Source organism: Nerophis ophidion, linkage group LG05 (assembly GCF_033978795.1).
Source record: "Nerophis ophidion isolate RoL-2023_Sa linkage group LG05, RoL_Noph_v1.0, whole genome shotgun sequence".
Lineage (NCBI taxonomy): Eukaryota > Metazoa > Chordata > Actinopteri > Syngnathiformes > Syngnathidae > Nerophis > Nerophis ophidion.
The window spans coordinates 10,386,010-10,399,710 of record NC_084615.1 but is presented as its reverse complement, the minus strand read 5'-3'; the positions used below and the strand labels follow the sequence as shown (position 1 = coordinate 10,399,710).

At 43.6% G+C, this 13,701-nt stretch overlaps 1 protein-coding gene across 4 annotated transcripts in view; it reads right to left on the bottom strand.

Moving 5' to 3' along the window:
• The window catches only part of sytl4 (synaptotagmin-like 4), a 40,594-nt gene that overhangs the window by 21,205 nt on the left and 5,688 nt on the right, over positions 1-13,701 (bottom strand). For 3 of the 4 annotated variants that reach the window (XM_061899942.1, XM_061899941.1, XM_061899944.1), the window contains exons 3-9: positions 9,590-9,805; positions 6,900-7,009; positions 6,260-6,746; positions 6,008-6,178; positions 2,710-2,824; positions 2,544-2,634; positions 2,378-2,484 (exon numbers count right to left, since the gene is read on the bottom strand). In XM_061899942.1, coding sequence (XP_061755926.1) covers positions 2,378-2,484; positions 2,544-2,634; positions 2,710-2,824; positions 6,008-6,178; positions 6,260-6,746; positions 6,900-7,009; positions 9,590-9,805 — 1,297 coding nt within the window. The remainder of the gene's footprint in view (positions 1-2,377; positions 2,485-2,543; positions 2,635-2,709; positions 2,825-6,007; positions 6,179-6,259; positions 6,747-6,899; positions 7,010-9,589; positions 9,806-13,701) is intronic. The other variant, XM_061899943.1, reaches the window with a different exon arrangement.

Below are 13,701 nucleotides of genomic sequence, written 5' to 3'. Positions count from 1 at the left end.
CTGACGAATATAAACTGTTGCTGAAAGCTTTAGATGCAGACATCGGGTGTGTTACTGAGACGTGGGCGCACAATAATATTCCGGATGAATCGTTGTCAGTCAAGGACTACCAACTATTTAGGAGAGACAGAAATGGAAAAAGTGGAGGGGGTGTGGTTGTGTACTGTCATGAGAGACTGCAGGCAAAAAGAAGAGGGGACCTGGAGAGTGATGACTTTGAATGTGCATGGGTTCAAATACAACCCCAGCAGTGTCTCAACCATATTTGTGGGAAACCTATATCACCCACCATGGGCAGACAAAAAATCGTCCGGGAGTACTTAATATCAATCAATCAATCAATCAATGGTTATTTATATAGCCCTAAATCACTAGTGTCTCAAAGGGCTGCACAAACCACAACACAAACCACTACGACATCCTCGGCAGGTCCACATAAGGGCAAGGAAAACTCACACCCAGTGGGACGTCGGTGACAGTGACAATGATGACTATGAGAAACCTTGGAGAGGACCGCATATGTGGGCAACCCCCCTCCTCTAGGGGACCGAAAGCAATGGATGTCGAACGGGTCTAACATGATACTGTGAAAGTTCAATCAATAGTGGATCCAACACAGCCGCGAGAGTCCAGTCCACAAGCGGATCCAACACAGCAGCGAGAGTCCCGTCCACAGCGGAGCCAGCAGGAAACCATCACAAGCGGAGGCTGATCAGCAGCGCAGAGATGTCCCCAGCCGATACACAGGCGAGCGGTCCATCCTGGGTCACGACTCTGGACGAGCGAACCATCCTGCGTCCCGACTCTGGGCAGCCATTACTTCCTCCATGGCCATCGGACCAGACCCCCTCCATAAGGGAGAGTGGGACAGAGGAGAAAAAGAAAAGAAACGGCAGATCAACAGGTCTAAAAAGGGAGTCTATTTAAAGGCTAGAGTATACAAATGAGTTTTAAGTTGAGACTTAAATGCTTCTACTGAGGTAGCATCTCGAACTGTTACCGGGAGGGCATTCCAGACTACTGGAGCCCGAATGGAAAACGCTCTATAGCCCGCAGACTTTTTCTAATAACCACCATAGACACAATTAAAGTGGGGATTTCAATAAACTGCCCACAAAAATGCTGACCTCCTCCCACCCCGATATTCGGCAGATAGTTATACGTCATACACGTGGGCAAGCCAACCTACATCTGATTTTTATGAACATGACTAATAACTTCTACAGCCCCCCAACCACCCTTGCCCCCCGAGGTGCAAGCGACCACAAGTGCTTGGTGCTGAGCCCAGTGAATAAAACAGGTGGAGAGGAGGAGGGCTGGATTAGTGACCACAGCAAGAAAAGAGGCTCTGTCAACATGCATCGCTATGACTGACTGGTCTGCTGTCTATGAGGCTGTGGACATCACTGCCAAAGCAGCAAGTTCTAACAACTATATCCAGACAGCAATGGACAGATGCATGCCTGTGCGGCTGAAAATATTACAAATGCGGACAAACCATGGATGACAGAGAAAATAAAACAGGCTGTAGAGAAAAGACAAAAAGCCCACAATAAATAGGGGAAAGTGGGAAAATGGAGAGAAATCACAAACTATGTCCAAAAACTTATACACAAGGCAAAGATAAAAGATAAAATATAAAAATGAAATGCAAAACCTAAAGAAAAAGAACCCCAAGGAGTGATGGGACTTTAGAAATAAAGGACTAGGACACGCTAAATCATCAACTGATGGAACAATCAAAATACAAGAAGTTGAAGAGGACAAAACTGCAGAAGCCCTGAACAACTTCTTTGCAGAATTGTGGACTAAAGCAATGCCCTATTGTGTCCATCCCCTAGCAAGAGCTACCCAAAGCGACATCTGTAGCATAAGTGAGATGAAGCTAGCCCTCACTTGGCTGGACCCCCAGGAAGTAAGTGGGCCGGATGACATTCCCACCTGGCTGCTGAAAGAACATGCAGAGGACTTGGCACCGGTCATCACACATCTGGCCAACTGCTCTTTCCAACAGGGGTGTGTCCCCAATGTATGGAAAGAGTCAAATGTCTGTCCTATACCCTAAGGCCAAGACCCTGGCTCAATCTCAGACTGCCGTCCTAGTAGCTCACTAACCTCTATCTTCTTATAAAAGTTGTGAACGATAGGCAAAAGTCCAAAAAAGTGCAGCTCCCCTCTAAGTAATATAGAAATGTATCATAGCTGTTTTTTGGAGCAATGTAGTTAATCATAGAACTGGCATCTAATGTTATTAAAAATAATTGATTTTGAATAAAAATTGTTTTGAATTGCGAAACCGATTCTGAATCGAATAGCTACCCCCAAGAATGGAATGGTGTGGTGCCCAAAGAATCTTGATAACCACACCCATACTTACATGCGTCTCTACAACGTGTACAGAATGGCTTTTGATGTCCTCTTGGACCGCACCCGAGTCAGGCTGGTCACAAACATCTGGCTCCGATGTGAAAGGTTCTAGAATGTCTGTTCAAATAAAAGTCAGCATGTGTTCCAAAAAAGATCTCTGGACAAGAAAGGCTTACTGGGAGATTGTGGAAGGTTTTTGACGCTCTTCTTAAAGAGTCTGTCGACATCAAACTCTAGGCTTGGACTGGCTTGCCTTTTTTCTGGGACCTATAGAGACAGTACAGATAAAGGATGATCAGAAATGAGTAAACAGAGTGGACTACGTGACAACATGGAACATACAACGTTGGCTTCCGAACCAGAGCTGTGAATGCTGACAGCGTCTGGAATGACTTGGAGTGTCAGACTGGAAACACTGGATCCTGCTGGGCTGGATGTACGTGGGGTGGTCTCTCTACTGTCCAAGTAAGAGCAGCAGTGTCAAATCCACTCAAATATACAATCTCATCTGGTAGGGCTGGGTGACAACTGATATCCCGCTATTTTAGCTTATATATCAGTATTTTCAACAAAAAGTGTTCAGTTTAAACTTAACACCACATTATTGTCACTAAAATTGTTCTGAACTTTTTTTTAAAAAAGTAATTATAGTCACTCCTTATGCAATGAATTACCAGGGAATGTAATTGAGTTACTTCAAATAGATGAGCGGAAGAAGGCCAGTTGAGGGAAGAACAGGGCAACTACGCTTTCTTTCGGAAAGGAAAAGCAGCAGATCAACCCACAACACACGGGGTCGGATTTGCCATTGGAAATGAACTACTTGGTCAACTGACAGAACAGCCCGTGGGTAAAAATGAAAGACTTCTGCCTGAGAATCAGCCTAAAACAACCAACATGCTACTCTCATAAGTGCATATGCCCCAACTCTAGGTGCTGAAGAAGAAACTAAAGAGGCGTTCTATGCGGAGTTAGATGAGCTCATCTCTACAACACGATAAACTTATTATTCTTGGTGATTTCAATGCAAGAGTTGGAAAAGATCACAATATATGGGAGGGTGTAATTGGACATGATGGTGGAGGTAAATCCAATGCAAATGGGGCCTTACTTCTGACCAAATGTGCGGAACACCATCTTTGGACAAAGTAATTCCGTCAAAGTGTCCTGGCAACACCCAAGATCAAAGCATTGGCACTTGATTGACTACGTTATAGTGAGGAAGAGGGACCAACAAGATGTGCTTCATACCAGAGCTGTAACTTGTGCAGAGGAGTGCTGGTCAGATCAGAGATTAATTTCATCAGTTATGAGGCTGAAACTAAAGGCTCGATGAAAATGTCACAAAAAACCACACAGCAAAAAATACAATGTGTAATGTCTAAAGGAAGATGAGCATGCCATGGAACTAGAAAGAAAATAAACCCAACAAACATCACAGAACACTGGGAGCAATTAAAGGCTGCAATCAGAAAAGCATGTTTACTCAATTGGGTAGAAAACCAGGAAACATGAGGACTGGTTTGATCCAAATAACACGGAACTCCAACAGCTAATAAATAGAAAAAGGGACGCTTTCATACAACTTAATGACCCTAACTCCATTTCAAAGAAAAATCAGTATCAAGAAATCAAAAGTGATGTACAACGAACAGTGCGAGGCATGAAAAATAAATGGTGGTAGTCGAAGGCTAAAGAAATACAATTCTTAGCTGATAACAACAATTGCAAGGCATTCTTTACAGTGACAAAAGAGATACATGGACCATCTATAAAAGGTCAGGTACCCCTCAAGAGCAAAGACAGGGGTTCCATCCTGAAGACCAACAAAGAAATCAAGGAGCGGTGGTGAGAGCACTTTGAAAAACCACTGAACCAACAAACTGTCTCTAACAGGAATGTCCTCAAAGCCATACCCCAACAGACTTCTAAAATGGACCTAAGGGACTTACCAACCGTGGAAGAAAGGAACAACTGACATGATATTCTTGGTGAGACAACTCCAAGAAAAATGCATTGAACAAAATAAACCCCTCTATATGGCGTTAATTGACCTCACAAAACATTTGACACTGCCTCCAGGGAACTACTTTGGGAAGTACTGGCAAGATCAGGATGTCCTCCAAAATTCATCAGTATAGTCCCATTGATATGACAGCTACAGTACTTAGGAATGGCCATGATTCTGCTCCTTTTGAAGTAAAAACTGGAGTAAAACAGGGATGCCTGAAAACCCCGACACTGTTCTCCGTCTTTATCTCTGTTGTGATCCACATTGCATATTCATGAATACCAGCTGAGCTATTTCAAATTGCATTTCGGCTAGATAGAAAAATGTTCAACCTGAGGAAGCTGCAAGCCAGAACAAAAGTTACAAGGTCCACAGTGGTAGAATTTCAATATGCCGATGATAATGCAGTAGCAGCCCAGAGAGCAGAAGATTTGCAAGTTATACTGGATGCATTTAACTATGCATGCACACAACTTGGACTTCAAATAAATGCAAAGAAAACACAAGTACTCTACCAACCATCGCCAAAGGACGTCATTCTGCAACCACCAGCAATAGAGATAGAAGAAGTGGCTCTTGAAAATGTAGAAATCTTCACATACCTCGGTAGTGTAATGTCTTCAAATGCCAACATTGATGCAGAAGTCAATCAAAGAATCAGGCAAGCTGCTGCAGCCTTTGGATAACTTAAGACTCGAGTGTTCCAAAATCATGACATCAGACTAGATAGAAAATTCAAAGTGTTCAGAGCAATTGTTATAACAACTTTGTTATGTGGAACAGAGGCATGGACAACATATCAAATACATATTTGAAAGGTTTCAACAGCGATGTCTACGCCAGATGATGATATTAAGTGGCAAGATATGACAACAAACATCAGGGTACTTGAACAGGCCATGCTTGCCAGTGTCCAAAGTACAAATGTTAAATAGCAACTACGATGGGCAGGGCATGTCGTACGGATGGATGACGACACAGATGTTGTACTGTCAGCTAAATGAAGGGAAAATAAATGTTGGTGGGCAGAGAAACCACTGCAGGGATCACTTACATAGCAATTGGTATATATTGTATATATGTTATAGACATATTATATCTGTATATATAATATACTGTACACATATTAAGTATATATTGTATATATTCACATATATGTTATATTTTACATTGCTATACTTAGTCTACTTATACCTGCATTTTCCTTTCCATCCTTACACTTTCCATCATTGTGTGTGTGTTTGTGTGTGTGTGTGTTCCTTTAAAAGTCAGTTTCTGTGACATCAGTGAGGTTTTCAGCTAAATTGCTGTTAGCTTTTGCAGTTAGCCAGCTCTAACTGGTGTTCTGTAGAATCTTTTCACCGGCTTGTGTTACCGCTGGTTAATAAGGAGGCACTAAGCTGAGGCAACATCAGCTGTGCGCAAAGGTGAATATGCGGGGGGTCAGTAAGACCATTCCCACAGGCCGGATCTTTCTTAGCTATGGTGCCTGCTAGGCACAGCCGCGACAACACCGGTATGGCGGTATTGTCTCAAATAGATTTGTCTTTTTAAAATATACCGGTATTAACTCCAATAGCGAGATAGCGCCCAGCCCAATGATTTAGTCATTTTCCATCATCAGTTCACCTGGGCGGGTCAGGGGTGACTCGTCTGGACTCTGTGCCAGTTCTGCTGCTGTCCAGGCTGGCTTTTTCTGCAGACTCGGTGTCACTGTGCGCAGCCTTTAACGTGTCTTCATCCACTTCTATTTCTAAAGACCCCATGGACTTCATGGAGCCTAAATTCTTCCTGGGAGGACTATGGGAGAACATTACAATTATCTTTGGGAAATGGATACACAATAAGAAAAAACATGAGGGGAAAAAAATGATGTCACACCGTTTGCTAGTGGTTTGGATTCTCTGTCTCGGGATCGGGACTGGGATGAGGGCAGGAGCGGGGGCGACCAAAGTGGGGCTACGGGCGGGAACAGGAACTGTTGCAGCTCGGCTTAAATCTTCGCTTGGTAGCGTCGACGCAGCTCGGCTCAAATCTTCACTTGGTAGTGTCGACGCAGCTCGGCTCAAATCTTCACTTGGTAGTGTCGACGCAGCTCGGCTCGAATCTTCACTTGGTAGCGTCGACGCAGCTCGGCTCGAATCTTCACTTGGTAGCGTCGACGCAGCTCGGCTCGAATCTTCACTTGGTAGCGTCGACGCAGCTCGGCTCGAATCTTCACTTGGTAGCGTCGACGCAGCTCGGCTCGAATCTTCACTTGGTAGTGTCGACACAGCTCGGCTTAAATCTTCACTTGGTAGCGTCGACGCAGCTCGGCTCGAAACTTTGCTTTTCAGCAGGACATCTCCCATTGTCTCATACTTTTTTGCTATATGGAGAAAAACAGTCAAGAGCATTACGTTTTGAAGTGACTTCCTCTTTTACTTTGTAACTAGGACAACAATCCAGTCAGTCTTGGCACGGCGTGCTGTTTACATTCCTTGTGGAACAGGCCACACCCACTTCCTCTTCCCGTACTCACACACTGGCTGCTTTCTGAGGCTGCGTCTGACCAGCTGGTGTGCGGGCGATGTGAAGAATCGGTTGACCCTCAAGTTGTAGAACCAGTCGCCTGTACTCTTCCTGAGGGCCCTGAGAAGACGTGAAACACAACATACTTCTGTGGAAGCACAACTTCTAGTCTACCAGATCTTTCAATCCTGTCATTGCAAATGAGTTTGACGTATCTTAAATTTGGCCTGAATAAAGGCCTGTAGGCAATCGTCCTGGTAAGCAACAGCAAGAGGTCAAAAAACAGTGTTAAGAGTGTTTTGAGATCCGAGTCGTCTCTCAGTTAATTATGCAAACATTGGAGTTCCAAGCATCTCCAGCATAAGTTGGCGTAACAAATACCCCGTAAGATCCCACTAAAACATCTGGTCTTATGTGCTAGCATTAGCTTACAGCTAGAGATCAACCATGGGACTAAAGGAAGTGAGTGTGAAGGACCGTGCTGAGAGTATGCTAGCCATTGAATTCAAGAAAGAAATCATCAAAAACATGACAGTGTATCGCCAACTTGAAGAAGCAATTTGAGAGTATCACTGCAAGTTAGCCCCCTACCGAAGCAGAACAAGTCCAACAATAGCCGAGAATGTTCAAATAAAAATCGAATAAGCGGACATTTATGCATGAAAAAAATGTAACAGCTGCTGATGGTGTGTTTGACAGAGAAGCAGCTGGAAGGGGATGCCGTAGAAGTCCACTCTCCAAGGCTGTACTTCATTACATTCTATTGTATTGTTTTTAAACCATATCTCTTATATACAAAGTACAAAAGCAGTGAAGTTGTCACCTCGTGTCAAAGGTAAATAAAAAGAGAATACAACAAATGCTTTTCAACTTATATTCAATTGAATAGACTGCAAAGACAAGATATTTCATCTTCACACTGAAAAACTTTTTTTTTTCCAAATAATCATGAAGTTAGAATGTAATGGCAGCAACACATTGGAAAAAAGGCATTTTTACCAGTGCGTTACATGGCCTTTCCTTTGAACAACACTCAGTGCAGGTTTGGGAACTGAGGAGACACATTTTTGAAGTGGAATTATTTCCCATTCTTGCTTGATGTACAGCTTAAGTTGTTCAACAGTCTCCTGCCTCATATTTTAGCCTTCACACATTTTCAATGTCTGTACTGCAGGCAGGCCAGTCTAGTACCCGCACTCTTTTACTATGAAGCCACGCTGTTGTAACACAGGGCTTGACATTGTCTTGCTGAAATAAGCAGGGGCGTCCATTAAAAAGATGTTGCTTGGATGGCAACATATGTTGCTCCAAAAGCTGTATGTACCGTTCAGCATTAATGGTGCCTTCACAGATGTGTAAGTTAGCCATGCCTTGGCCACTAATACACCCCATACCATCACACATGCTGCCTAGAACTCTTTCACCCTAGAACAGTCCAGATGGTTCTTTTCCTCTCTGGTCCGGAGAACACCACGTCCACAGTTTCCAAAAACAGTTTGAAATGTGGACTCGTCAGACCACAGAACACTTTTCCATTTTGCATCAGTCCATCTTAGATGAGCTCAGGCCCAGCAAAGCGTTTCTGGGTGTTGTTGATACATGGCTTTGGCTTTGCATAGTAGAGTTTTAACTTGCATTTACAGATGTAGCGACCAACTATAGTTACAGTGGTTTTCTGAAGTGTTCCTGAGCCCATGTGGTGATATCCTTTACACAATGATGTGGCTTTTTGATGCAGTACCGCCTGACGGATCCAAGCTCACGGGCATTGCCGCTTATGTGCAGTGATTTCTCCAGATTCTCTGAACCTTTTGATGATATCCCGGAGCATAGATGGTGAAATCCCTAAATTCCTTGCAATAGCTGGTAGAGAAATGTTGTTCTTAAACAATTTGCTAAGGCATTTGTTGACAAAGTGGTGACCCTTGCCCCGTCCTTGTTTGTGAATGAGTGAGCATTTCATGGCACCCACCTGTTCACCTGTGGGATGCTCCAAATAAGTCTTTGATGAGCATTCCTCAACTCTCTGTCTTTTGTGCCACTTGTGCCAGCTTTTTTTAAACATGTTGCAAGCATACATTTCCAAATGAGCTAATACTTGCAAAACATTTATCCAAAGCATCTTGTAATTGCAGTCTATTCAATTGAATATAAGTTGAAAAGGATTTGCAAATCATTGTATTCTCTTTTGATTTACCGGTAGTATTTACACAAGGTGACAACTTCACGGCTTTTGGGTGTTGTAGGAGTTGTTGTTGAAAAGGCATGTTAGAATGGTGGTGTTTCAGGGTGGGGATCAAGCACTAATCAAACTGATTTCAATGTTGATTTGAGATACAAGTCTTTTGAGTTCAGAGCTACGTCACAGAACCGTTTCAGGTGGTAAGTTGAGACACTACTGTAATTTCTATTACCTCCTCAAGGTGGCAGTGCATGAAATAAACACAATCATAAATATCTATCGCTTCATTTCACTACTTGTGAACTCCTTAGTTGTATTAACGCTGAGTGAGCAGTTAGAGCCCTAGTCCTATTACAACATTGCTTCTGCCACTGCCGTGTTGGAGCTAGAGCTATGTTCTCAATTTGGACTTTCTCATGCACTCCAAATCATTAAGGAAAAAATAACACGTTATATCGGCATATAATTCATTCTCCCATACTTGTGATCTATGTAACAAATGAGATGATTTTTCTTACGACTCTTTGGCGCACACGTTGCACAGCCATTCCCCTCTGGGCACGTTGGCTCTGCACTGGCTGCATACAAGGTGATGGCACTGCCTGCACTGGACGCTGTTTAAGGCCAGCGGACTCAAAGGCGTCTGGCATCGGCCACAACTCCTCTGACTGTATCTCCCGCTTCCATGCTTGGCCCCTTTCCGCTTGATTGCCAGCAACTCGGCCTTGAGCTTCCTGTGACAAAAACAACAAAGAACGTAAGAAAATAAGAAATCACCAGGAAAAGTCTGAAGGTGGAAAAAGGCACAGTACGGAATCAATCAGACTGAAACACACTTGGTATAAACATGCCGTTCACATTCCTGTAGAATGGGAACGTGTCCGAGTCATAAAATATAGTTAGAAAATGCCCAGCCTAAAATCCCTTGTGTATATTTGCTGCATTTACCACTCATAATGCTACTTTTCCACTCCACTCCAAATGGCTCTACTTGCTATTGATGCTTTTCCACTATTTCTAGTACCTGCTCATTTTGTTGGATGGACAGCAAACACACATTCTAACATTAGCTAAGTCTTGTTGGTCTTTCTTCCTCTCAACACTCTCCCTCTGCTGCTTTGCTAAATAGAAGTGGGAGTCTTTGGGCACACTCCCATTGCATCCCATCCAAATTTTTGGGGTGACACTTTTAGATTCAGAATCATTTTAACACAATTCTTGATTCAAATCTATTCTTGCAATGTATTATTTGGTATAGTAATTACAACTAAAAGATTCCCACGGAAATTTTGATGGGCCTGCATACTTCCGAGTAAGCCTGGGCGATATGGCCTTTTATGAATATATGCGACGAAATACATGTGGATATTTGGCCTTAGCCTTGAATGAACACTTGATACATATAATGACAGCAGTATGATGATTCTATGTGTCTACATTCAAACATTCTTCTTCATACTGCATTAATATATGCTACTTTCATGCAGAGAGGGAAATCACAACTAAGTCAATTAAGCAAAAGTGTATTTATGAAACAGTTATTAAGCAGTGGCACAAACATTCAAGTCATTTCCAAACAGAAAGTGCAAGATTGGCAGAGACATTTTAAAACAAGCTATAAGTGCACTTTTGTGCATGATGTCACTAAGATGACATCAATCCATCCATCCATCCATCCATCCATCATCTTCCGCTTATCTGAGGTCGGGTCGCGGGGGCAGCAGCCTAAGCACGGAAGCCCAGACTTCCCTATCTCCGGCCACTTCGTCTAGCTCTTCCCGGGGGATCCTGAGGCGTTCCCAGGCCAGCCGGGAGACATAGTCTTCCCAACTTGTCCTGGGTCTTCCCCGTGGCCTCCTACCAGCTGGACGTGCCCTAAACACATCCCTAGGGAGGCGTTCGGGTGGCATCCTGACCAGATGCCCGAGCCACCTCATCTGGCTCCTCTCGATGTGAAGGAGCAGTGGCTTTACTTTGAGTTCCTCCCGGATGGCAGAGCTTCTCACCCTATCTCTAAGGGAGAGCCCCGCCACACGGCGGAGGAAACTCATTTCGGCCGCTTGTACCCGTGATCTTATCCTTTCGGTCATGACTCAAAGCTCATGACCATAGGTGAGGATGGGAACGTAGATCGACCGGTAAATTGAGAGCTTTGCCTTCCGGCTCAGCTCCTTCTTCACCACAACGGATCGATACAACGTCCGCATTACTGAAGACGCCGCACCGATCCGCCTGTCGATCTCACGATCCACTCTTCCCCCACTCGTGAACAAGACTCCTAGGTACTTGAACTCCTCCACTTGGGGCAGGGTCTCCTCCCCAACCCGGAGATGGCACTCCACCCTTTTCCGGGCGAGAACCATGGACTCGGACTTGGAGGTGCTGATTCTCATTTCGGTCGCTTCACACTCGGCTGCGAACCGATCCCTGCCATCAGGACTACATCATCTGGAAAAAGCAGAGACCTAATCCCGTGGCCACCAAACCGGATCCCCTCAACGCCTTGGCTGCGCCTAGAAATTCTGTCCATAAAAGTTATGAACAGAATCGGTGACAAAAGGACAGCCTTGGCGGAGTCCAACCCTCACTGGAAACGTGTCCGACTTACCGCCAGCAATGCGGACCAAGCTCTGACACTGATCATACAGGGAGCGGACTGCCACAATAAGACAGTCCGGTACCCCATACTCTCTGAGCACTCCCCACAGGACTTCCCGAGGGACACAATGACATCAAAACAACACTAAATTAAAGTGCACTTTTTGTACAGAACGCCACTACAACAATTTAAAACAAATAAAGTGCACTTTTGTGCATGATGTCACACAGGATATTTCAGTAACTGTCAAATAAAAATGAGCGGCATAATAGCAAATCAAACAGTGTATGTCCTTTGATATGTGGTAGGTTCCTGCGGACGTCATCTCCTTCTGTTGTTGACTATATTTTTCATAGTGTTGATGTGGAAATAGTTGCTTCGGTATTTTGTTGGTGTGGCACTGAACGGAGATGTTGACATGTGGAGTTTCATGCACTCTTCATTCTCAAGCGGGTGACTTTTTAAATGATGCTACAATAGCAGTGCTGCTACGTTTTGTAGCAACGCTTTTGTCGCAGAAATGTTGAACATATTCCTGCTTTAAGCCAAACCACCGCCAGACGATGAACCCTGTACTGTTTTTTGGGGGAATTCATTCTTCTTCCTACATTTGTTACCAGATTTGCACCTTCTCTCTCGTATTACCACCCGCACCTCACCGTTAGCATCACAGCTAACGTTACCATGTCGCTACCTGTCTGCTCCACGGGAGCGTGTGACGTTGCACGCGTGAAGTATGTAAGAAGGTGCGCTTGGTTTATGTCTCTGTGAAAAGGAGACAAGGAGTGGGAAGAGCATGTAGTGTAATGCCCGCAGCTAAAAGCAACTGCGTGAGATATCACAATATAGTCATTTTCTATATCGCACAGACAAACCCGCCATTTATCCAGAATATCCATATATCGGCCACCCCTACTTCCAAAATGGCACCAAGTTTTAAAATTTCTGATGTTAAGTTTTAAACATTCAAAATTACTTAAAAAGCGAGTAAAAAAGGTTAGCATGCGAACGTTGAAATGCCAATGCAAGAGACGTTACCGTACTTCCAAGATGGCGCCAAGAATCAAAATCCATTATTTTTAGGTTAAAACATACAAATGTATCCTAATTAGCACAAAACATTAACATCCTAAAGTTAACATGCTAGCATGTGACCGGATAAGAAAAAGGACCAAAATGTACTGTTTATAGGTAGACATCCAAAATTACCTAAAAAGTAGCATGCAAATATAAGCAACGTTAACATACTTCTAAACGTCCTACCCCTAACCCACATACAAATGTAGTTAAAAATTAACATAAAACTTTAGCATGCCAATGTTAGCATGCTAGCCCGTGATGCGATAAGAGGAAATAACAAAAAATGCACTATTTATAGATGTAAACATACATTTGCTAAAAAAAAAAAAAAAGCTCATATTGCATTTGCATTAGCATGTTAACTGTTAGCTCAATAGCAGAGTGTAACCGAAGCCATTGATTGATTGAAACTTTTATTAGTAGATTGCACAGTACAGTACATATTCCGTACAATTGACCACTAAATGGTAACACACCAATAAGTTTTTCAACTTCTTTAAGTCAGGGTCCACATTAATCAATGCATGGTATGCCATGATTTTTGGGTTTAAATATACAATATTAGCTAAAAAGCTAGCATAAAACGTTAGCCATTCTATACAGCAGTGAATGGGTGGTTGCTTCGCAGCAAGCCCATTATCAAGCCTTTACAAAACAGGTTACAAAACATTATTTTATTTGACGTTTTAAGTATACATGCAGAGAGTAAAGCCTCTCATCGACTACAGCACTGGAACATACGTGGAGCGCAGGTACGCGCATACTAAAAGCGGACGTCCGCCATGCGTGTGTGTTACTGCAGACAGCACCCTGCAGTCTGTGACTATGTTACTGCGGACCGTACCCTGCAGTCTGTGACTATGTTACTGCGGACACAGTACCCTGCAGTCTGTGACTATGTTACTGCGGACACAGTACCCTGCAGTCTGTGACTATGTTACTGCAGACAGT